We start from the raw sequence: 26812 nt of genomic DNA, 5'->3' as shown, positions 1-26812 counted from the left end.
TAAATCAACAGGTATATTTTGCCATTTAAATAAAAGCATGAGCAGTGGTAAAAAAAATAAATAAATAAGGGTGCGCCTACAATAAAAGCAACTTGTTGGGTTTTTTTTTTCTTTTTGCAAATAAAAGTATGCCTATCCTAGTAATATTCTGTAATTTGCTGAGGCTAGTATACATTTAAATAGGTCTACGAATTGCAGCTACCACAAAATGTTAATATATTCCATGCACGACACATTTTCTGTCAATAATATCTTCCTGGTCCTGCAAATGAAAATCCAAAACGACACAATTTGTACCATGTTGTTTGCAATAAACAACAGACAGTACAAAACAATCATCCAGGTCATTACAGTTATATGTTCTGATGACTGTGGGGACGAATGACCTCCTGTAGCGGTCAGTCCTGCAGCCCATTGACAGGCGTCTTTGACTCTGTAGATTTGTGAACTTTGTGGATTCTGTTCTGTCCAAAGGTTTTCAGTTGACTGTGATCACTTGTTCTGCATGCTTGGCTTGAAGCACAGAGCAAGATGTGCAAACATAGGAAACAAAACAGCTTGCTTAATGAAATATACATCCACAGAATCTTTTTTTTCTTCTTCTTCTTCTTGTTTGTAGAAGGTCAGACGTTGCTTTTCCACTGCCAAGAAGTTTACACTTCAAAAATAAAATCTGGAAACTTATTGTAGTCAGTGTCACAAAAGAAAATTGACTTTTCACTTTGAATACTGTAATATTTGTTTTTGGATCTTTTGTTTTCAAAGCCGTGTGACACTTGAGATGGTGCTGTTAAGTTTCTTGAGAACAGTCAAGAGTTTGCAGGTCAATCTTTATGCAAATTGATTTGAATTTCAGCCATTGCAAACAGAACAACTAGATTTACATGAATATCTTATAAGCTCACTGGCCAAATCTGTATTCTCCTAATACCTTTTTGTTTGTTAAATCAGTTAACAATGAATAAAAACAGAAATCAATTAGACATGATGGATCAGCTGATCTGAGGCCAGTTGACAATCTCAAATTATGATATTAATGCAATGTAAACATTGTGCCAGCTGATTTCAGGACACATTAAAGCACATTTAGCATTTAGGTCATTGTGACAAACAATTGGAAATAGAGGCTTGTTTTTTATAACTTGACTTTGACCACAGTAGTGTTTGTGTTTGGTTTATTTGTTTTTAAAGCTTGGGAGGATGCCATGTTCTTTCAAATGAATCAGCTTCAAACTGGGAAAACATCTGCAAACCAAGTGAAAAACAACTTTTGACATATAAAATATCAACAATAAGTTTTTTAAATGTCTTTTATTTGCAGTTAAATTAATAGAATAAATGAAATTATGAAAGAAAGGCTTTTGCAACAACTTACATTTATTCTTGTGCACTGGGTTTGTGCAATAACCGCATTACCCAACTGGAAGATTTCCTCATGTTTACTCAACTTCTCCCGTCTCAGTCCAGCTTTGAGATAAACACAGATACACACCTTGTTATGAAACAATATAAAAGACAATGATCGTTCTCACTTGCAGGACATTCTAAGGTTAAGGTTCTAGTGTGCGATCTGCTGCATCTGCGAAGTAAGTTAAGATTTTAATTTAGAGATAAATCTCAAGCAGTGTATGGAGAGATACCAATATTTGTAATTTCTTTTCTCTTTCTCTCTCTCTCTCTCTCTTTTTCTCTCTCTCTCACAGCATCGCTAGCCATGAAGCTGCTTTTGGCAGGAATTGTTTTGATCTCCATCATTGGAACTGAAGCTCAGTGGTACACATTTCCGATTGAAGCTGTTCAAGGTTAGAAGTGTTGTTCTGTTTACGCTTCAAATACGTCGTAGCCATACATTTAAAGTTATCTCTGAATATCTCTGTTATTCTAATTACCACACAATGTTTGGTATTTTCCCCTGATAAGGATCGTATGATATGGGTCGAGCCTATCTGCACATGAGAAAGGCCAGGTGTCCTAACGGGGACAAATACTAATATGCCAGAGGAAATGCTGATGCTGCGAAGAGAGGAAATGGAGGCGTATGGGCTGCTGAAGTGATCAGGTGAGAAGCACACAAGTAATACTGATGAAATTTTGGAAATATATACAGAGTGCAGCACTAATGGGAAGTTAGAAACATTGTTTTGTTAAAGCTTGATTAAAGCTTTTTTAAGTTATTTTATTATTATATTTGAACATGCTTTACAATAAAGTTTATTTGTAAGAATACAGATGTATCTTTTAAAAATACTGACTTCAAAGCAGATGTTGTACATAATTTTTAAGCCCAAATTTCTGAAATAAATATGTCTTAAATGTTTTACTAGCCGTCAGTAAATTAAGTTATTGCAATACATAAAGCATTCAGTAATATTATAATACATCAAATGAATCTGCATATTTTGATTTTTTATTCCATATTTTTCTTCCTTAAGTACTGTTACTAGATTTGAGGCCAGTTTTAAAATACATACATATGCAATCTCATCTGATGATTTTACTGTCTTTTTCCCCACCCTGATGGTTAAAATGTGGCTCTTTGTTTCTTCCCTCAGTGATGCCAGAGAATGGGTGCAGGGAAACTCAGGCCGGGGAGCTGAGGACACGGAGGCTGATCAGGAGGCAAATCGATGGGGACGAGGCGGAGGAGATCCCAACCGTTACAGAGTCGACTGTATTCCTGACGATCATTAAAGAATACAAAGTTATAATAAATCTAATCAAACCCATGGCACACATTTTAAAATAGACAGACAGACCAAGATAGAGACAAACGGGACCACACGTAAAGAAGCAATAATTGTAAAAGTAAATGTATTAGAGAATGTGTAATATACAAGGAAAAGAAAACCACACTTACGAAAAATCGCAGATACAGAATCCACTACATGTACAAGTGCATTCAGTTTAAGTAAAAACTTAAATTTCACTTTTTGCATATGTTGCCTGAGAATCATATTGTTTTTGCTAGAGGTCTGCTGTCTGTTATTGTTAAAAGTGAAGCCATTTTAAAAAGGTAGAAAAGTTATTTAAAGCATTTAGATCTTGTAGAGGGATTACACAAATCAATTGAGTTTAATCATTTGGCTTTTACTGAAATAACTTGCACATAGTTGGAGTACAGATGAGGTCTCCAGTGCTAATTTATGTCGCCATCTTTAGTCACAATGACGGCATATTACAAAATATTTCATTTTGTATTAATTCATACATGATTCAGGTGGAAGGGAAGCTATACAAGCTGATAACCTATCACATTTATTCCAGTCTGACTTGTATTTTTTTTCCACTTAATTGTGTTTAATAAACATTTCTATTAGTTAACTTACAAAAGGGTTTTAAATGTTTTTCCAATTTTAAATAAAATTCCTAAAGATACAAAACAGCTGTGATAGATAGAAGAACTGTGATAAAATGGTCTTAATAATAATGGTTTTAATAATAAAAATTATTATCAGAAGACAATATGGAACAAACAAACAAGAGTGCTTAATTTCTGAAGAGGTGTGATTGGTGACATGCAGAAAAGATAAACATAATCATTGGAATGCTACAAAGTTGAGTGCAGTGCAGAGAGCAGAGGGGAAAAGACGCTAAAATAAAATAAGTATAGCAGGAGCCAAACTAAAACACAAAAGGAGATACAATGCAAAACAGAAAAAAGTCACATAAGAGTCTAAGGCAAGATGCCCAGGAAAGACAACAAACAAAATAAGAAAGAAATTAAAAACATAGAAATTAAAATATGGCAAAACCTTAATGGCAATATTAAACAGCCAAAACATTATGAGAAAATTAAAAACAAAAGTCAAATAAAATACAAACCAAAACAATTCCCATAGTTATCGTTTGTACATAAATTGTTAGAATAGTTTAATACCTTAGAAATAAGAGGTCACATAACAGTGTATTAAATCTTAATGCAGAGAATCATATTAAGTCAAAAACAGGAGATAAAATCATCGAAATTGATTGCTACTTGTATTTCTACCACAAGGTGGCAGTGTTGGCCTGTAACTAAAATACCAAACTGACAAATATTGAACTGTCAGATTTGTTTTCTTTTTTACTTGCTTATTTGCAACAACATATGTCCTTTCCGAAAATCAAACCTTAAAATAGTCAGGAAAAAAAAATCAAAGATCCACAGTAATGAATTAGCTAATCTTGAAAACAAATAACTAAAAAAAGAAATAGCAAATTTGATTTGTGGATTTGTGCCAAAATTTTCAGTAAGTTGCTAACAATGCACTACAATTTTGCCTTTGATGGCTTCGGGTCAGTTTGCTCCTTTGCCAATAAGCACATACATTTTATATATATAAAAACAAACAATAATTGAGAGAACAATAACTATAACTTGTACTTTTGTATGTGTGTTTTTCAAAATTTATCTCTCATCTATCAATTCCTCTTTCATGCAGTCTAATTCTAACTATGCAAGGTGACAACTATGCAGATTGGATCATTACTTAATTTAGTGACAATTAGCTACATTTAGATGTTAGGAACAGTGACCAAATCAGGAAAAGAATCAAATCAGGAAACGGCGAAACAACCAGCATCAGTCTTGAACAATTATTTAAAGGGCAAGTATTATGTATTTTTAAGTCTTATAGTGACATTTTATAGGACAATTAAGTTACATTCAATCAAGTTTGGTTACATTAAACATAACTTTAAAAAAAATGGCACCTTGAAATTGGCCTCTGTCTCTTTAAGAAGCTCCTCTCTTTCCAACACTTAATACCTCCTCACAACAATATTCCCACATTAAGCTATTTACAACCTTTCTTAGGAGTGTTGGACTGACAAGTGTCTGGACAGACAGACTCGCAGTTCCACCAGGTGTTTGCTCATAACTTCTCCAGCTATTCTGGTGGAGCTCAGTGGGGAAGGCGCAGGGTATGGGTGCTCTGTGAGGGGGAAGCTCAGCTGGAGACAGCAGCACCAAGGAGGAGCTTTGTGGAAATGGGCAGCACATTGTCCGAGTAAGCGTTTAGGCACCCCCAAATGGCTGCCACAGGAGAAGGATTTCTCAAACATGTTTATAATAAGGGAATAACATACTAACATAAAGCTCAAAACCTCGAATTTATAAGCTACACACCATTTTTTTTTAGGACAAAAGCGTTAAGTTGAAGGCCCCATGCAGAAGTTTTCCATTGAGGCTCAGTGTTGTTTAACCGCCTCAGACTGAAGGTATTTTAAACGTTTGCTTTGTTTACAGGGATGACTACAGTGAATATTCTTCGTTAATCTTTGTCCAAGTAACGTCTCGCGCCGTGGGGTGAGGTGAGGGGCTCTCGCGCAGGGCTGTTTTCACCAACCAGACAACTGCAGTGGGCTCGCCTCGTGTTATGCTCGTTCCGGGGCTCCGTGATCAGCGGCTGTGCTCCGTACGCTGGCTGTCGATGAAACAGAGATGCGCTGCCTGCCAGCTCCGTCTCTCAGGCTGAAAAGGAAAGGACTTACAAACATATGACTTTCTCCAGGTAAGGCTCCTTTTTTATATGAATCTACAAATAACACAGTATATACCTATATATGCTGTAGTCGCTTTTTTTTTTTCTTGGTATCTTGAGGGGGAGTGGAAAGCAGGAGGATGCTGATCGCTCTGCCTGTGTGGGTTTGTCCTCAGCATCAGTGTTATTAAAAACAGGGCTGCTGAGCTCGAAAGGAAAAGGCTTCTTGCTTCCCGAAGCCTACCTACATTTTAATGGGCAAACTCAGTTGAAATATGCCGCGTGGAAGTCCTGTTCACACCTATCGTTACATTTCCCGGTGATTCATTAATGCGCAGTCCAGTCTACGCCTAAAATAATCGATTGTATTTAGGCTGTGTTGCAAATGGGCCTTTTAGACATTTTACGTGTCATAGCAACTTCATTCATTTTAAAGTGGTGCTGGTAGTCGACGTCCCTTCCAGTTTAAAGTGTGCCAGCTCATTTTGTTGAAACGCCTTATTATGTTCAACTGTTGTTTCTGCCTGTTTTCTTCCAAATCTCTAAAAGGCTATTGCAAATTCCTCCCCAAGTCTTTTAAATGACACACTATAACTAGGCTATATTTGGTGAAGTTGAAAAGAACGAGGAACCTGACTGTAGATCTCCCTATCTTGAGATGAACATGTGGATGTTTCAGGGTGTTAAGATCTAAATCCTTTGTAAAAAGCATGACCCCTGTTTGATGTTGGGTTTGTATATCCTTTGGTCCCAGCCAGAGGCAAGGACAGTTGCTGATATGCGTAGTGTCTGGATGCTCTTTGTTCTCAGGGAGCAGGGGACAGGGCATGCTTTGTGTTATATAGTACATCTGTCTTCATCCAGTCATGCAGAATGCATTTTCGTGCCAGTTTAGTACCATCGCATTTAGTCCACTTGAATAGCCTCCCTTGGTCTGTCACATGGTAACAAGGTACGTTTGTTTTGCTGGGTTTTCTTTAGAGCAATTTCAGTATCAACGCTGGCCTAGTTACAATGTACAGTGCTCAAATATTAATTAATGTAAATGCAATTGAGCGTTTCTGATAACTCCAAAACATTGTTTTGGAGGGATTTTTCTCTGCTCCTTTTTAACAAAAAATGTTTTCATTTAGAGACATTTTAGGTTTGTTTAACAAGAACCACTTGTTTGGTGGCACGCCATCAGGACTTTGTAGAGGGAATTTCTAAATCCTAATGCTCCTTGTTGTTCTGTCATTGAAAGGTGGATTTGCTGTTACTTTGAACTATTGTCATGGTACATAGTTCAAATGTCCTTAAACTTAAGCTTTTAAGGTCACAAACAGATGATCAGACATATATCTTTAGGATTTTTTCTGGTAGAAAATAAAAAATAAAAATAAAAAAAACAGAATACATAGATCCAACAATTTCTTCAAGATTTCCAGGTTTTGAAGCAATAGTAACAAAAAAAAGCAAAACCAGACAAAATTTGTAGAGGGTCACATAGTTTACACTATACAGCATAATTCTGCAATAAGTTCCATGGCAAATTTTCTGATATACTCGTGTCTAAAGATAGTTAGTTTAGCCTTGGCAGAGGTGCTGCCAAGGCTGCATGCAAAGGGGAGCTTCTGTCTCCATGTCACCATATTATTTTCACTGTAAATATTACACCGGGTTATTAACAGAGCTGGGTTTTCCAGTCTCATTACACATGTTTTTGTTATGACACTGAACTTCCCTTAAAATCAACACAGATCTGGGTTCAAACAGATCTCTGTTGTAAAATAAATAGAGACAAAAGAAATAAAAAAGGTTGTTTTATTGATAAATCATTGAACAGTCAAGATGAAATACTTCCATGTCTCAAATGAAGAGATACACACCAAATTTCCTGTGCCATTGGTATTTGGAGCATGTTTGACTCCCATGTTTGTTTGTTTTGTTTGTTTTCTGAACAGGGATCGTGAAAGTATTTCAGCAGAGTCCTCAAGCTAAGATGGGTTTTTATTAATCTGCCAATAATGGTCAGCAAGTCGCTCTAAAAATAAAAAAAAAAAACTAAAAACAAAACTAGAAAACTGAAGTGAAGTGAAACATGTTTGAAAATATTCAGACAAACAAAACCATGAAAAACGTGACAAAAAAGAATTACAATGTCCAACTTTTAAATCCGGCTTGGGGGCTTTGACAGAAACTTCTACATATGCAAACTCAATATTTTTAGAAGTGAGGTTTCTATATCAGTGCTTTGTTACAGGGCACTTCGTTCCACACCTGCAGTATGAGACTGACACTCAGTCTGCAGCCTCCTGGGGTCTTACTCATACTGCAGCTGTAGGATACTACACCGATTCTGTTGATGGGCCAGAAATAGGGGACAGCCTCCAGGCCTCCTACACAAAAATGACCAGATCATCAGTTTTTGTTTCTTTAGTATTCGAGAATCTGTGATTCGTCGCCTTTTGAATTTCTCGGTTCAGATAACCTAGTTTCTGAACTGTGACATATAAAAGTTTTTACAAGTTACAGTATTTTCTATCTTAACATCTTCTACTTTGTAACATATATTGGAAATATTTTGTGCAGTAAGAATGTCAGGGTTTGAATTAGATTTTGGCCTTTGATTGATCTGTAAGCTGGTACAACCAGATAACTAAGCTCACTGTAAGTCAGACTGAAATATTGAGGAATACGTGGCTGTCTATTTGGAATGATGTCGAAAAGAACATAGAGCAGAGGTGAGACCTTAATTTATATGTTTTTTGAAAGCACAGCTTTGCTGGCTTCTCTGGTTAAGCTTCAGTTTCCTTCAGTTTAAGTTGAAATCAGGATTTTTATCACACAGGTGGATGTTTTTGCTGCTTCCCTTGATTACAGCATCAGGTGTGAATCAGATCTGCTAGGACAGAAAATTATCTGGCAGGGAGTGGTACTGGTATTGTGGTGTGTAACAAAGGAACGACCACGAGAGAACGTTTCTGTTCTCGGTCTCATTTGTATCTTGTGATCATAGCATAATACGTAGATGTCTGAGTAATAATAAAAGAAACAGTGTGAAAAAGGCAGTAACTAATTATCCAGTGTTTCACAATTATCTACAGTATTCCTAAAATGAAGCATAAATATCCTGAGAAATTTGGGCTCAGCCATTTTGTGGCATTGTTTTGACATTGTTTTAGTCACAACAGTATTTTCAGTTTTTTAACAAGTAGATTGCCTACTTGACACAGTGCAATATGGCTGAGAAATGTCTCACAATATCTGGATTTCATATCAGTCAGCATTAATTGTTATTGATTTTCCTTTGTTTTGAATATTTAAAATACTAACAAAGGGGTGACATGACATTTTCTCTTATCCACAATTCATTCTTGAGCTTTTCTACTCATTTTGTTCTTTCACTCCAGTCCCCTATCTTTTATTTTTAAGCAGTTATGTGGCAGGGTGGCCAAACTGGCCCCACTTACTGACGCATAGAGTCTGCATGCTGTGAACTGTGCAGACTCCACACACACTGTCCACAGACGGTTGCGATTTCCTAGTGGAGCATACCACTTGTCGACATTTCTTCATTTCCCGCATTATGCGAAAGGATACAAGGAAGTTTGATGAGGTCGTTAACCGCCTAGACCTGTTTCTTCATCACCAAGTCACTGCGCAACAGTCAGTGCTGCACAGAGAGTGGCAGTCATGCTCCTTGTGAATGGTTGCTGTGACTCTCAACATTTACTTTGCAACATTCTCAGCAACTCTCAACTTTATTGGTTTGGTGTAAAACAAAACAGTTTGATGTGAACTGCTGAGCAGTTTCCTGTTCGAGTCAGTGCATAACCGGGTACACAGAACCAACAACTGACCATCGAATAGCAGACATCACATGTGAGTCCACACTGAGCCCACCTCAAGCACAGACCACTGAAGAGTGAAGTATGTTGGGAGCATCATGAGACTTTTACTGTTCGTATTACTCAACAAGCTGTTGCTAGGTAACCAGAGACTGAGTGAGTTAATTGATGCCACTAACCTTGGTTACCTGAGGCAATTTAAGATTATCCTATATAGTCACAATCAACTTGAATTGTCTTTGGAAGCTGTTTTTAGATCACTGGTGTAATACTGGAATGCCATTCCTCTCCAGTATGGCCTGTAGAGAAAAAGCAACAAAACCAAGAGACCACCCACCCCCATTACATCCAAATTTAAGAGCCTTTAAGACACTTCTTTTTATCTTATTTTCCTTTATATTTTTAAGTCCATCAGTGATTCACAGCTTCATAAAACAGATTTTGAAGCAGTCACTAGTTGAGGCTTGAAGAGGCTCATGCAGGGAGTCAAGTGTTGCTTAGGCTTTCCTGAGTGTTCGGTACGACGCTTTGCTCTTTCAAGTGTGAAGACCAAAGGAAAGATGCATCTAAGGTCTTCAAAGCTTACAGGGTTGCAGGGATTTTCATTGGGTTCTTGTTTCAATTCACCTTCACTATGACCTTAAATATTTTTCACCTCTGATAAATTACATTTATAGACAGAAAGAGAATGCACTACACTGTTTTTCAGAAATTATTTGAAAAATATATTAAGACATGAAAAATATATAAAGGTTTTTCACTTTGGTTGGGTTGCGCCTTTCCTTAAATGGTATTTTGGATAATACTGATGATTTGTTTTTGTTTTAACAAAGCTGACTTAAATTAATTATATATGTAATAGGAGAGCATAAACAGTCTTAAAAAGATAAGGTAAACGTGCACAGAGTTTCACTGGCCTTGACACTCAAATGAATCCAAACCAGTTTCACACTTTGCGGTTAAATCAGGTCAGATTGGGAGCAAAGCTAAATGGCTCAGAAAGGAAGAGGAAAGAAAGAAAAGGAAAGGAACCCGTTCTCCTGCAGTGCTTTCTGAAAGAGAAACCCATTCATAGCTGCATTAATCATGGGTGGCACTAAATAATGGCTCTGAGGCAGCACACAGAGAAAGAGAAACAGGAAGAAAAAAGAGAAGCTTGGAAACAGTCTTTTTTATTAACTGGATCCATCCGACTGTTAGCTGTCTGCTTTCACTGCCAATTGGTCTTTGTAACTTAGAGATAAGTTATCATCTGTGCTATATTGTTGCATAATGTTCATATTTTCTTTTTGATAATCAGTTATAATAAAGTTGTGACAACTCTTCTCTTAATCTTTTTGGGGTTTTTTGTTGTTGTTTTTTTTTTACATCTAAAGACTCTCAGCTTATTATCTTACTTACTCTGACAAACTGAAATTACAGTTAAAGTTTAATGTTAAGGCCCCAGCATACTCTGGTCTACTTCACAACATGGAGAAAAGGGTGTTCACATCTTACTGTTTTGTATGTAACACTGAGCTAGTAAGGTTGAGAGCTGACGCCACCGGTCAGGTGGATGCGCATCAGCCAGACTGCAGCGCTGATTTTCTTAATTTTGGGAGATTGGCGATCGGCCGATACATATGAAGCTAATCTTATCCACCGATGTTCAGCAAACGTCTAAAAATCAACCACTGTCCTCTTTTACTCTCCCTAACTGGCTCTTCAACTTGCTAGTATCCAAATGGATTGTGGAAAATGAAGAAATTTGTCAAAAAATGTATGGAGTCTGTACACTCAACTATGAAATCTCAGCCGTGCCTGCTGAGTCCTCGTAGTGCATCTGTGTATGTAGAAGCACTTCTGATGAGGAGAGAGTCTGTTAAAATAAGTCTGAGAGTGCTCTCCCAAGCAGATGAGTTTAATACACAAAATAAATGAAAAACATTCTGATAGGACACACAGTTTAGGGCTGTGGTTCACCATTTCTTTAGGGTTCTATCTGAGTGGAACTGGCTTTAAAAGGGAGCCCAACCCTGATATTGATCTCTAGCTATTGTGGTGGAGTTCAACAAGGTAAAGCATATAAACCATAAATATAGCCTCAAACAGAGGCTCCCAGGCACTGTGCCAGAGTATAAATACCAAAATAGATTCTTCAAAGATATAGAAACACACTGCAGGGAATCATCTGTTATTACCTAGAGCCATTTCTTATTACATTTATTTACTTATAATTACTTAGTTATTTGTCAAGCCACATGGATGTTTTTGCTTTGACCTTGACTATTTATTTCGTGCAGGCTATTAATTACTTGTAGATTTTGTAAGAATGCTACATTGTTTTTCTAATGATTCACAGTGTTGTCTCTATGAACACATGCAGGACATATATTTTCCATATATACGTTTTTTTTCTTTTGCAATTTTTTTGTCACCTTACTGACGTTGGCATTGGTCTAGTTCAGATATTAGTCTTTGCTCGACATGGCAGCAAAAGTGGCTGAAGGAGACGCACATCAATCGTTGTACTTCAAATAGTTGTAAGTATTGAGAGCTTTGACTTCTATTTTAGTATTAGCACATGTGCAACATTTGTAGTTTTACCTTCCTCACTCTTGTCGTTTTAGTTAGAAGATGAGCCTCTTGTTTTCAGTATGCTGTCACTTGCAATATGTCATCACTTCAGATGCATTCTCTGGGCCAACACCGTAACTACTGCTTTTGTTTAAGAAGCAACGTGACATTAGCATTTAGATGTGTGGGGAGCCTCACCTGCTGCTCTCACTGTGGGAGCATGCAGACAAATTCACATCTGCTTGGTGCTATATTTCTTGTCTTTGTAGTGACAGATTGTAGTCGTTTCATGAAGCTCTATCATGTGCTGTAAGGTGCAGAGGAAAATATTTTTCCCTAGCATGCAGAATGGTGTCATTATTCGAGCATAATAATCAAGTTCGGTTGTTTTTTTTTTTATTTGTAGCCCGGCATGTTTGTTGATTGATGGCATCCACGATTGTTCATCATCTGGGTGATAAAGTTGGAGCAGCAAAACCAGATGGGTTTTTTTATGCCTAGTGGAAGAGTAGCTTCACGAGATAATGGGGAGGAGACGGGAACCTCCAACAACATCCTGCTTTGTAATGTAAAAGGAATTATGTTTTATCATGAAAATGATCGGTTTATGGGTTTTAATTACTCAGATAGATGTAGCTCTATCTGAGTACATCTATTTTGACGCATCAAATTTGTGGATCAGAGGAAACAAGTACGCCTCACCTTTTCTTGTTGACTGTATGTGGGAGAGCTAGAGCTACTTTGAGTATTCGGTTAAATCATAACTGCTTAAAGCTCTAACAAAGAGTCTCCACTGAGTCTATAGTTCTGTACTATATTGACTTTTTATTGTTGATCAGAAAATCTAGTGCTGCATTTATATTGTGTTGTATTATGGGATCCCACTCCCTCTAACTGGGGAGCTTTGCATTAAAGATAAATCAGTCAGCCTAAATAACTAATTGACACACCACCTCTCCTTTGGATGTTGTTTGTTGACAAAAGAGCAAATGTAACACACTGATGGGTTCTAGAGTCACCATTTTTCAATCAGTGTAACAATATACTGTAATTTGAAACAAAAGTAGTGCTAGTGCAGTGTAAAACACTTACGTCCTGTCTTAAAAAAAAATTATGAAAAATGATTTAGATGAATAGAATAGAATAGAATAGAATAGAATAGAATAGAATAGAATAGAATAGAAATATTCCTTATTGCTTCACAGTAGGGAAATCCAGGTGTTACAGCATTAACTAAAACATTAGAGAAGTGAACTTAACTCTTAATTGAACTCATGATTGTCTTGGCTTTTGAGTTACTGTCCATATATAATGAGTCTTAAATGTCTTAAATTAAGGTGAACTAAGCACCAAGAAACAAAGTAAAATTGCCTTTTACCACAATACTTAATCAAAAGTCATAATCGTATTGTTTCATGATTTTTGGAACATACATTTAAATAAACTAAATTTTGTAAATATTTTGTACCAATATACCCAAAATGTTACAACAATTTGTCAGAAGATTTAAAAATTTGCAACTGAGAAAGTATGGACTTTTGAAATTAAAATTATGAAACCTTTTCTAGCTAAAAAAAAAAAAAAGGTCACCTAATTAAATGTTCAGGTCTACAGAATGGCCACAGCATATTTCAAATGTATTTAATATGCATTTAAAGACAATGACTTTGCCCTATATGTAGAAATGCAGACTTGATTAGTCCACATCTGACAGACTTAGTTACAAATTGAGGCTTTTACTATTATATCCCTTATAATGACAAGTGCATAATTCATGTCATAGCTTATTCTTTGAGAACACAAGAATGACATTATAATAGCACATTTGTTTCCTATCGGTGTCATCTGCTTAATAGCATCAAGCACTAAAAGCTGCAGGTCAGAACTTTATTACTGGGCTGTATTGATGATGCATGTTGTTTATCTGTGCTGCGGCTTAAATCTTTCTAAGTTTATCTTTTGTTCCATCTTTTGGTGCCTTGAATGTGTAATTCAGAGACGAGTGCTGGTTAGATGTCTGGGACAGGAGGTCATGGCATCATGGCAGCGAGCAACCTTGCAAAAATGTTTCCTGGGTGTTTTGTTAAAGTCGGGGAACAGCTTATCCAAGGCTTCATAGCGAAGACAGCACTGTTAGCCTTTGGCAGTCAATAAATGATGATGGACTATGAAGGTTAGTGTGATGCATTTCCTACTGGCGATGGGCTCCAGATGTACAGTGGATGTTCACACACGTGAGTTATTCTAGGTGGAAGTTGGCTTCCTTGTGTGCATTTTTACGTTATTTTGATTCACCCTTTTTGTTTTAATGCTTTCATTGAAGATCTGTTTTGCTCCATACGATATTGCATTTGACTTTCACAACACAAGTGAAATCTGAGACAGATTAGAGGAAAAGGAGCCCACACTGGTGTGCTGGACTGAGTTAAATATTTAAAAATATGTGAACGCGCTATTAATCAGAAGTCTTTAAATTTGCAACAAAAAAGACAAGAAAAAAAAACTTTTGCATATTTTTAATTCAACATCATTGTGCTCTACTGTATCCACAAACTTTAATGAAATAAGTAATTATGTAGCCCCGTTCACATTTAACTAGTGGGTATAGAAAAAAGTGTCAGGAAAACGTAGGTTAATCATATTCATCATCATCATCATCATTATCATCATCATTATCACAATTTTCAGTGTCAGTAACACAGTAACATCCATTGGAGCCCTAGAAACATGAGAAGTGGAACTAAAACACATGGAGTTACATGTTCTAATTACTGGAACTTAAAATCTGATTAAGCTTCAAACTAAACTACTATGTTGAAGGAGACTTTCCTGTCTGGCTGTTATCCAAAATGTTTTTCCCCACTGATGTAGACAGACTTATGTTAGCCTTAGCCTTTATGGTCACTTATTAGAATATGTGACTGTAAGTCCAAATTCTTAAAAGCACTCTCTGGAGTTTCAGTGGTGACAGAATTAGGAAGCGGTCCCATAAGAGAGCGCAGTATACCAATCCAATTCCCTGAGTCAAGAGTCTCCAAAGGCCTGCTATAGGAGACTCAACTGCATGTTATTCTGACTGCTGTTTGCTTTTTGAGCTAAATTTACCCCCACATTGGTTTGATTACCTCTTGCAAAAAAAAAAAAAAGCTCCTTGCTGTGTCTTGTTGTGGTGTAAAACTCAACCAGATTCTGCCATGTGTGCTTGATGTTCATGTGTGTGCCCTGATTGGCGGTGTTTTGAAACCGAATAAACATTGCACTTTAATTCCTGTCCAGAGAAATCACTACACTGAATTCTGTATTTTAGTAAAAAGTTATAATGTTTAAATGCTTGAATCACATGAAGTGTTTGTCTTCTAATACATGTGGACAATAACTAAAAAAAAAATCTTGTAATAGGTCCTGAAGTTGGCTGGAACTTAGGACATGTAAGAACACGTATGTGTTTACATTATCTTTTCATATAGTTTGGAATTTTGTAATATATTTAATGTAATTACAATTCATAATTGGAATACAGTGAAATAAAAAAAAATCTATTGAAGATTTGTGGACAAAGCCACTTGTTTCAGGCCTCTGACTTATTTTCTTCACCTTTGGCTTAGTTGTGAGAGAGATCTGCTGAGTGTTTCGTCTTTGAATACCGCAGTGTACTGCAGTATGAATTGGACTTGTGGGACCCATGCAGGCCGCAGGGCTGCATACTGGGAGCCAAAGAGAACTGCAAGAAGATGGGACACTATCGTTTTAGTTACTGCTAAAGTGATTATGTTATGTTTTTTTCCTTCTCAGTAGAGACAGAAATATGTTTATGGCACCATTTTATACCGGCACGAACACTGAAAATGAGAGTAAAATGTACCCACAGAAGCAGTTGTTAATCTAAGCAAAGCGTCTGTCATGTTTTAAGGGAGGAAGCCTTCCAAGACTTATTATGAGTGAAATAAATTGTAGCTTGCTCGTTACACCCTCAGTCAGACACTCTGAAGTTCGCCGTCTCTGTTCGATTCACTGTAACCAGAGTGAAAAAGAGGTTTTTAATCTCAATTTTTGTTTTTTACTCCTGGCAATATAAGCATTAGAAGAAGAAGAAATAAAAACAGAGTTCCTGGAATACGTAAAGTAGCTTTATGAAATAAAAGTGTCATACAATAAAACACTAAAGAATAAAAAATACATAAATAAATCCTAAGAATTAAGTTTTTATCAGCTCCCCAACGATCTTCTTTTGTGCATTATCAATGCATGCAACTTTTGGTTCTCTGTCGTTTGAAACAGGAAATGCATCCAAGTGGAAATTTACTTACAGGCTCTTATTATTTCATAAATCCTAATCTTTTTAAAAGTATATTTGGTATTTTGTGCTGTTTGTGGGCAACATTGCCTCTGTTAGTTCTCTTTAGACCCACTGACTTTCTCTTGATCTGCACAGCTCTGCTTCCTGTTGTGACAGATACCTTACGCCAACACCCTTGATGTGTGTCAGCGATGGCTGGGCTAAGTAAGGACTGAAACCTGGAAACTGTCACGGGGGCAGGGGGATGCACGATGTGAGGGCAACGTGTGACATGTAGCCTGGTTTCAGAAGCAGATGATGGCATTCTACTGTCAGAATGAGAATGGGACTGACCTAATCTTGTTTCATTTGATCTCATATTACTCCAGCACTAAAATCTTTATGGGATTTAATTACATGTATCCTGTCGTGAAAAAGCATTTGCCCCTTAATAGCTTTCTTATTTTCAAATAATCATTTTTTAATATCAGATCAAAGCAAAATGTATTTTTTTTTCTGAAAGCTTGATGACCTAACACGATTAGGTCATCAAGCACAGATGTGATCACTGCTAGACCTATAGAATCAAACTACATAAAAGAAGTTGTCTGAAAGCATCAAGTAGACTAAAATAACACATTAAGTACCAAATAAAAAAACAGAGAAGGACAAGAAACAGTCAGTGCCATCTATCAGTCTGGAATCAGATGCAAAGTTATTTTTTAAACGTTTTGGGCCTCCAGTGAACCAATGAAAGCCATTATCTAAACATGGAGAAAACATGTAAGAGAGGCTTCCAATAGAAACTGCACTAATACAAAAGAGCTTGTTTTATGTTTATTCTCTCATCACAGGCAATCAGTGCAGCAATGCCTTCATGAAAATGCATATAAATGTTTCTGCAAACATTGAGACTCAAAGGATGCATGTTTCTGCCTAAGTCTTTTGTACCATTTTTGCATCTGTGGGACTACATTATTTTGCATCCGGTGCACTCTACGAACATGAACGCCTGCAGGTCCAAATGACTTTCCATAATAGCTTTCTTTGCAAATTAGCTGAGATCTGTCAAAACACATAATGCTGAAGTCTACACCCAACTAATGTCGTTCAAGCAGAAAAAAAGGGATGTTTACTGTAAAAATCTACAGGACTGCCCATTTATCCTCATTAATTTTAGATTTATCTCTCCATTAAGTACATCTAGGCTTCATGTGTATTTATGTCCTCAGTTTGATTTTTATTTGGAACAGTCAGTAGAGCTGCCCTGCCTACTTGCACAGATCTTTTTTACTGTGTCCCAGCAGGTTATTGCATAGTACCGGTATAGTCATTCATGTGGGAGAGATACTTACCAAAGCACATTAGGCATTCCACTTCTCCTATATTGGATACACAGTTTAGGTTTGACATATGAGAAGATCTCCTTCACACATCTACCTCTAAAGTGAGACTCGGTAAACTAACAGTGGTTTCTTGAGAGCTCCTTAATTTGGCTGCTGTGCACCTACTGCAAGAGCAAACTGAGACGAGGAAATGATGCAAGGAAAATTGTGGAAACTATGCATTGGTGATAGTTAATCTACAGAGTCGTGTATAAAGATGTAATTAGAGTGAAAGTTTGTGTGGATATCAGAAAAATTGCAATAAAACACATGGAAGCAGTTTTTGAAGAGGGTTAGGGTTAGGGTCAGATTTTAATAATGAGCATTGTGTGGATCATTTCCAGTCAAACTGGTCTAAGAACCATTTGGTCTGCGCCACATATCAGAAAAATTGCAATGAAACACATGGAAGCAGTTTTTGAAGAGGGTTAGGGTTAGATTTTAATAATGAGCATTGCGTGGGTCATTTCCAGTCAAACTGGTCTAAGAACCATTTGGTTTGCGCCATACTTTCCACTAGGATGATTACAATCTTAATGACTTTTTGTTCAGAGCTGCTGGAACACCTGCTACTTCCACCGACATGTATTACCAGACAGACAGACTTATGATGTCAGCAGTCCCACCGATTAGTCTCGCCATACATGGACCTGCAATGCAACCTACATCATCAAAATCAACAGCAGAGAGATGGGCAGGTGTCATTGTCTCTGCTTAGCCAAATAAAGCAGAGGCCACTACGATTTAGGGACGTAACTGGAGTTACACTCTGTTTCAAACCAAATAGTTGAACCCAAAGTAAAAGTTATTCCAAAATATTTATCTGATAAGCTTACATCTTTTGGTTCTTGTAAAGTCATCAACAAAAAATACAAAGAAGAGTTAGATTTTTATTACATCTTTGTGCCTTTAATAGCTTTATATTTTTAAATGCTTAAGTGGAACTCTATACTTCACTACATGGATTTGCTTGTATATTTTCAGTGTGAATTTTTTTTATTGAAAAAGGAAAAAAAACGCATTACTGTATCGTACCTTCCAGTTTATTCAATAATGTCATATAAAAACGGATACCCACCACCCTCTTCTAATAGGACAGCTGCAAGATGAGCTGGGAAAGTCAGGAATTGAATAATGAAAGGGAGGCTGCAAGCAGACTGTGTGCTCATGAAGAAGGTGGAGGAGCGTCATGAGGTAGCCTGCTGAAAACACTGTGCAGAGGGTGGAGAAAAGAAGATGCATGCACATCTGAGTAATTCAAACTGTTTTGAGCTACTCAACACTGCCATCCCTCATCATTTATTAATCTCCTGTAGGAATATTCATCCAGCCTGCTCCAGTATTCTCCAAGATGGGAAGAAATAATTATGGCTCTGCATCATCCTGACACCAACAGCGTATTACGTTTTTTTTGTTTTTTTTTTTGTTATTGTAGTCATTTCAACTGCAATCATCGTCAGCTGACTTTTATCATCTGTTCCAGTGTTACTTCATGTTTCTGGTGGTTTCAACAACACAACGTGATTAAAGAGGCAGCACTGTAATGTTTAAAGGGTCCTATAAACCTCATGTCTACAGACTCACCTTTGTCGTCACATTATTAGGGCTCAGTGTCACTGGTAGTATCTGTTAGACATTTGTGAACTATTGAGATGTATATAATGAATTTCAGCAGGAAACTAGCTTTATGGATCAGTGCTTTTGCAATTTCAGTCACTCAGTCTGCCATGGTTCGGTTCTGATTAAATTCTTGAAACTGCTGCAGATAGACGCCAACCTTGATGTATTATTAGCCGTTATTGAGCCATATCAATTGCTTAAAATAATGTCATGTTTTGATTGACACCTCAGCCAGTCCACGGTTTTATGAGAGGACTTATTTTTGCACACCTGACTAAAGCATGGGTGCAAAGCGACTAAGGCTCTGAACCACTATGTTGTTTGTTGATTTTCTTTTGTATTTCTTGCATTATATTGTTAAATAGTATCTGAACAGATGGGAAATCTTATCAGTGTTTACTATCTCATCAATTTCCACATTTTATAGTCCAGGGTTTCCCCCAGTGTATTATAAGCCTGGCTTTACTAGCCCCGCCACCAGGCTAAGCGTTGCTAGTTTACGTTTCTAAAAAAAAAATATATATATATATATTTTTTTTTTTTTAAAGCCAGGCTGCAAGCATCTCTTTTGCTCTGAGCATTTCACTAGCAGAGCAGATTTATTGCTAAATGATAGGTTTATAATAGATAGGTTTGTAGTTTATGCATTTAAACCCGACAGCGCGCGAACCAATCACACCGCTGGCGCCTCTGCGCTTTGCCTCGCACGCTGCCGCTGCTTTACCTCAGCGGGGTCGCGCGCGCTTCCTTTCACTCAATCTGGACACAGGCTGACCTCTATGGCTATTTACATAAACCTACTGTGAGGAATTATGATCCTTTGGAGAACTCTAGGTAAGAAGTTTTACAAAGTAAACTTGCCAGCTTCTTAAAATATTGTATTAAACAATTTTAAATCATTTAATTTATGTATGCCTAAACAATTGAATAAAATATAACAGCATTGATAATCTCAATAAACAAGTGTTAAATTTATGTATCTGTGGTCTGTTTTAAAATATTAGCGGATATGGGGTCTCTGAAGCCCTTGGGGGCCTGATGGAGCCGCTGACTTAATTTGGATTAAACAGAAGTGCAAATTTGTTGTTTTTAGATCAGTTGTGAAACTTAGGGTTGGGCAAATCCCTTTTCTATCTATAGTGGCCTGTTTAGTGACCCAACATTGGTGATGGTTATGTAAGAGGATTAAAATGAACATGCTGATAATCCAGGTTTATGTCATCTTTGGATCTGTGCTGCTGTTAAATCGACCCCATTCGACCTGACGCTGTCCGTGCTGTCTCTAATTAGTACTGGATGGCAGCAATCAAATGAGTATTTACACACACAGTCAAGTGACTAAAGCAATCATTTTTCTTTGATACATTAAGGCTCCGAGCTGAATTTTACCTGAGAAGAAAAAAATTCAATGAAACCATGGTTGTTTCCCTAATAACTGATTTGTTAATAAGCTGATCAAGTGAATCATAATCCAGATGTTAGGATTTATCAGTCTTTATTTTAGAAGAGTTATTCACATCAGTTAATGGTTCTTCAGTTAATTTCTATGCAAAATGGGTGCAAGTTACTGGTGTGGTATTGTGTTTACCCAATGAGTTTCTATGTTTCTTGCAATTGTAGAAAACGTAATTGATTAAGCTTCGTTGAACTTCTGTGACTTTTCCTGCACTTGTTTTAGGCTTTGCGCTTGAAACAATTCCAACAATAATTTAGATATATGTGTATTTAGTTTGTGTAGTTATCTTGGAAATTATTCGTCTTATAATCAAATATAATAGAGTGAAATCATCAAAAATGGATATCAAAACAGACCTTGATGGGTTTTCACTAAACCCCAGTACTTAGGTTGTTCTTGCTTGACATGGTTTCTACTGAGGATTCTCTGGAAGATTTCCCTGATGAAAACTAGGTTTTGTGATCCACAGCCTTAAAATAGCTGTGAATCATACATTATTACATAGCAGGCTTGCCTCCTCCATCAAACGGGGCTTGCTGCTGTATTTATTGTCTCCTTGTTTTCTCCAAGCTTTCAGATCTGAGGAAAATTCCCCAACCTCATTACCATAGCTTTATAGTTTATGGCAGAGACTCACGGGTGGAGTCTTTCTCTAAATACACTTCTAAAGTAAAAAAGAAAAAAAAAAAAGAGAGATCTTTGTTCAGTGTAAAATACGCACATGAACAGACATTACCCTGACTTTTAAGACTGGATTTACAGCAGCATACAAAGCTGCTTGAATGACATGTATTATGTGTTTGTGTGTAAGTGGAGTTGAGCTGAGCAGATTTCAATCTTCCTGCCTGACTCTGTGTGTTTCCCTCGGGTTCAGTAAAAGATGCTGAGAGGTGCGACACTTTGCTGAAACTGGCTGCTTTGGGAGGATTGATGTGGAGCGCAGACCAACACACTCATCATTCCCAGGTAGTCGGACGCGACAAACTCTATGCTCCCAGTAAGTCGGTCTCGCAGGCATACAGATGTGCGACACAAATACACACACCTGACTGGTTACTCTCGGATAAGCGAAATGTCAGCCGCGGTGAGAGCAGTCAGATAATTAAAGCAAAGCTTTCTTTTGTTCCGTCTCGGGTGGAGCCCGCTCCGCTGTGTGGCCGAACAGGCATCGTCTCAATGAATAATCCTGTCAGCTGGCCAGTGATACAGAAAGCAAACGAAACCTCACACAAAGCTTTTAGCAGTCTGGCTCCACCATTCGGCATGTGCATGCTCACAAGTAGAATCGCTGCAAACAAAATTTAAACATGAATTGTGTTTTTTTTCTTTTTTTTTCTGACTGTTACGTTGACTCACTGTTTTCAGAGCTTGGTTTCAGTGAATGGTCGATTTGAAATCCATACACACAAACACACGAGGAAAAAGCCCGGGTGTGAATCTAATCAGTAAGCACTGCACTGTGTCGACCTGTTTTTCCCTGAGCGTGACTAAACCCAGAAGTTATTTGATGTGTCTGCCATCAAGCTATTTTAAGGGGGCCAGGCCATTACGGCTCGGCCCGTCTGTCTGCCAGGAGGATAAGGGGGTATTTTGCAGCCCAATGCGGCTCGCTCTTTTTGGTGCTGTCACCAAATTCAGCGATTATCGTCGTATCCAATAACTGTTATCCGCGTTTCTCTTAGGCATGTGTCAGAGCAGAAGACAGGCTTGAGGGAGTAGAAGTACATGCTTCATGTGCCAGGGGTTGACGTGCGGAGAATAGGGTTGATATTACGGTGTAATTCAGCCGATGTATGCAGCAGCAGCCAGAACTTCAGTGTTGCTGATCATTAAGGAGAAATCCCCTGGCTCAGCAGTCTGATTTGACTGGACTTAAAAAATAAAAAAAAATACAGGGCGCTACTTAGGATAACAAATGTTATGTGTTGATTAAAAGTTGACAGGGAATGAGAATTAGAAGCCAGAGGAGAGGGAGATTTTTTTTAGAAACATGTCAGTGAAAAACACAATAGTGAAAGACTTTTACTGAGGGATGAGGTGGAGTATTGTGTCAGCCAGGGAACGATTCTCACCTCCATCTTTTCAGAATTGAAGTGACAATTCAGGAGAAATGACAGGCCAGTGTAGCAGACCGATAAAGGTGACTGTTTTTTTTTTGTTTTGTTTTTTTTGTCCATTCTGCTCTGTGGAGATTTGCCATAGTCTCAACTGCACTAAAGAATCATTTTTCATTCTGTGACATTTTTTTTGTCACAGAAAAAAGTATGAAAAGTATGAAAATATATTTTCATACTTTTGATGTAATTTTCATACTTTTGATGTAATTCCACACGTAGACTTTTAGTTTAAAAAGTTTTCCTGGATTAGCGGAATTTAAATCCCTCCCCACAGATACACACCAGGAAATATTGAATTAAAATAATATATTTGTATTTGTCTAACCAACCAATTTCAAATTTGCATCATCCCCATAACATTTTTTAGTTACACACTGGTGCAGAGTCTCAGTCCTCTAGGACATGAAGATCTTAAGTACTTAGTTGGAAGGTAACTGGACTTCTTCTCTTATTTCTGTCTTTAGGGAAAGTGACTTATGTATCCTCCTTTAGCAACTTTATTACCCCTGTTATTGAGATTATTCTACTATTTATAAGCCTGTTGCATTGAATTATGTTCAAAACTAAAAATGCATTTTGGATGAGAGGTTAAACATGTTCAACAAATAAGAGCTTATACCTCATTACATTTCAATCAAACTCTAAGCAAAATATCTTTCCTCTCAATTGCTGACATTAAATTGGTAGCTGTGTAATGTTTAGGTTGCTTTTGTTGTTTTCTTATTTTATATATTTTAAGAATCCACCCTTTCTTCTGCATTTCACTCACTCTCAGTTATTCCTTCTCATTAGTAACCAAATCCTACTGACAGCTTCAATTAAACCCTGCGAAATTGCCCTAGTATCTGTCTCCCTTTGGGGCTGTTTAGCTGTACTTAGCTCTGCAAGCCAGGCCTGTTGCCAGGCAGTCTTTCATGTTGTGTCATGTTTTTTCTGGGGCATCTTAAGCAATATATTGAACCAGGTTCATTCGTTGAAAATAAAAAAATAAATAAAATAAAAAAAACACGTGTTCTTATCAGAACCTAGAAAAATACCTAGCCAGAGACTGTGGGAAGATGTCCTTACAGGCTGGTAAAGCGTCTTAATTTAGTTATAGCAACATCAGTGTCTCCAGGCTCTTACTAAGCACGTTCAAAAGAACATATTTTGTTAATTGGCTTTCTCAAATGATAAAATTTGACCTAAGCTCCAGTCATTTCTATACTGGCCGTTATGTAGTATTTATCTAAACCTATGTGAAGGCAAGACAGGAAATCAGGCATGATTATTTGCAGATTTTAGGCGACTGTTACATCACCTTTGCTTTTTTAATCGCTTAGTAGGTGAGATTTGGAGGTATAGTGATATATATGCAGTAAACTACATATATATATTGTCAATGGAAGTACTTTACTCTTTTCTTACATATACTGTCAGTGTTATTTTCATATGTTTTAAATGGAAAGAAATGTTTCTTCTGCTTAAAATTTGTCATTTTTAATATGTTAAGTAATTCTAGTTTTTATTTTAGTCTTTCAAATACCAGAAATTCATAAGATGACATACATTTTTAAATATTTAATCAGCTGTTATGATCAGTTACTCTGTGTAGCCTTTTTACAAAATACTTTTTTACTATTATTTGAGTAATGTCTTGGATGCCTACTTTTTACATTTACTTGAGTAAATGTGTCTTGAAGTAGTTTTACTCTCACTGGAGTACATTTACTCTGTCCCCCTCTGTTTACATCATATACTGTATGATGGAATTTTTCTCCTATCGTTGTAGCTGTGACACAAGGCGGTGTGATGCTAGACCACCCAAAAAGGAAAACGCCCATCTGGTGGATTCTGTTTGCATTCATTAGTTGCAACAGAAATTGTTTACTCAACACATTAGACCATAAAACTGTTGCCTAATCGTGTGTTAGACAAAGTCCTAAAAAATGGTGTGGAAGCACGGTGAGAAGGTTTATGCGTGCATGTAAATGCACTTATTCAACGCATAGGGCTGTTTTGATGCTTGACTGAATCAGTCCTCTTCGACACTGAAGCAAGAAAACAAAGGGTTGCCATGGTAACAGTCAGGGGTGAAGGAGGAGGGTGTGTCTTTGGCAATATGCAGTGAAAACGGTTATTGGCCGGCTGAGTGGCGGAGAAAACGTTCTGTGGTTTCGGTGCCATTCCTGCTGCTCAGTAAGTCTCCACTGTCCTTCTCTCTCCGTCTCCCACATGTCTCCCTTGTTGTCATCTTGAAGTGAGTGGGACTGTGAAGAGAACAAATACTGAATATTAATGAGGCCATAGAGAAAAAAAAAAAAAAAAAAAAAAAAAAAAATATATATATATATATATATATGTTTCTCTCTAATACTTCTGTTCGTCATTTACTTGCTATGTTTTTCTCTTCGGTTTTAAAACCTAGTTTATCAACATATGTTAAATGAAGTGGACGGATTGCTAGAGCAGTCTCACGCTGATGCTTAATGTTTACAAGATCAGCTGACCCTGACAAAGATGTTGGCTGAATGGCAGCAGTGGTTATTTCATGGATCACAGAATTTTATCATGATTGGTGCCTTTACAAGTCAGAGGCTCACTGTCCCGCTTGGATGTACCCCTAAATTCAATAACATGACTCATTTTTTTAAGAGGAAAAGATCAACAGGGCACTTTGCATATTTATTACAATGGCGCACAAACATTTAGAGTGTCAGAAATTTATGGATGGCCATCTTGGTTTTCTGGTCAATCCGCCATTTGGAATGGTTTCCTTCTTTCCCAATTTTCCCTTTCTGTCGGAATACACAGGCAAGTATCTACACAGATATTTTCACTTTTTTGGCATATACACCAAGCAACCATTGTTAGTTACATCTTGTCAACTACTTATTTACACAAATAATGAATCATAAGACACCCACTAAATTCTTTTAAGCATCTAGATTTGCTGTAGACAATTTGAAGTTTAAACCAAGCACCAGAATTGACATCAACGGAGATTAAAGAGACTTTGAACGTGGAATGATTGTTGGTGCCTGAAAGAGTGGTTTAAATATTTCAGAAATTGCTAGTCTGCTGGGATTTTCATTCACAACCATCTGTCATCTGAGATGATGAAAAATGGTGTAATCCCAAGCTTAAGAAGTTCTCATTTTCTGTTTGCTTATATGTCAATTGCCTGCATATTAACTGAATATATACATCTAATATTAGCTGATTAAAGAGTCTGAGACTGAAAAATCAACAATATGTTTCGTGAGCAAACTTCTGAGCAGTGACAAACATACATGTAAGTAGGATTAATTTATCCTTATGGTGGTATTGTCTTTAAAAAGCAAAAATTAGGCATGCGTTTTTATTTCTGTTATGCACTGACACCAGTTTAGTGGATGCCATGATATTTTAAGACCCAGTTTATCTGTAAGATCTTAAAAAAACAATACGGGATGAAAAAGAATGCCTAAAAAGGGTAAAGATCAGAAAGAACAATGAAAAAAATATTGGACATAAAAGTTTAACCTTTTGTGTCTTGAAGGTTGGCTGCAGTGCAGTCACGATGCTGTGAATTTTAGCACCAAAGTCAAGTGAAAATCTGGAAAAGGATGAGAAGAAACCACAGCATGGTAAACGGTTCTCATAATTAAAACCAGGCAGAGAGACATTTATTAGTCAGTTGTTCATAAAATGTTTTGCTGCATTCCTCTTGGTATGGGGCTTTTGGATTGTACATTGCTTTATTGATAAACTTGGGGGGGGAAATGAACTATGCTGGTCCATCTTTTTCAATAAGCCTCCTCTATCTCTTTTCCTCCACTTTAAATCCATAGAAAGTGATGGTAAACTACATTTCAGCAAAAACATGCTGTATAATATGATAGCAAGTGTAGTTTTTTTTTCCCCATCGACATTATACAACGATTAATTTGGACAAAAAGAAAATAGAAAGTGTGTTTTGCTGTATTTAGAAAATCGTAAATATATGAGAAGTTTTCTACTTAATCTTCACCCTCAGTTATTTCTTCTTTCATTTATTGTGCTTTGGCTGTCTCTTGTTCAAGGCTGACTGTCTTTCAGCGGCGTGATCAGAGGTCATGGCTTAATATTCCAGGCAGAGAGACATCAGTA

The 26812-nt window shown here is 37.1% G+C and overlaps 2 protein-coding genes across 4 annotated transcripts in view; both read left to right on the top strand.

Annotated features, from left to right (window-relative positions):
• Nucleotides 1-1412: 1412 nt before the first annotated feature.
• On the top strand, nucleotides 1413-3455 carry LOC103139425 (serum amyloid A-5 protein). Its single transcript, XM_074560041.1, is given in 4 exon segments — nucleotides 1413-1586; nucleotides 1704-1802; nucleotides 1921-2059; nucleotides 2553-3455. Coding segments are annotated over 3 exon segments (366 nt in total). The 5' UTR covers nucleotides 1413-1586; nucleotides 1704-1714; the 3' UTR covers nucleotides 2692-3455.
• Nucleotides 3456-5311: 1856 nt separating this feature from the next.
• apba2b (amyloid beta (A4) precursor protein-binding, family A, member 2b) overlaps nucleotides 5312-26812 on the top strand; it is a 45023-nt gene continuing 23522 nt past the window's right edge. The window contains exons 1-2 of one of the 3 annotated variants that reach the window (XM_016672469.1): nucleotides 5312-5492; nucleotides 8293-8330. The gene's annotated coding sequence lies outside the window, so the exon portion shown is untranslated. The remainder of the gene's footprint in view (nucleotides 5493-8292; nucleotides 8331-26812) is intronic. The other 2 variants (XM_007554043.2, XM_007554044.2) reach the window with 2 other exon arrangements.

Source organism: Poecilia formosa, unplaced genomic scaffold, assembly GCF_000485575.1.
Source record: "Poecilia formosa unplaced genomic scaffold, Poecilia_formosa-5.1.2 Scaffold61, whole genome shotgun sequence".
NCBI classification, from domain to species: Eukaryota; Metazoa; Chordata; class Actinopteri; order Cyprinodontiformes; family Poeciliidae; genus Poecilia; species Poecilia formosa.
The sequence above is the reverse complement of the archived record's forward strand: the minus strand, read 5'-3'. Positions and strand labels throughout refer to the sequence as shown.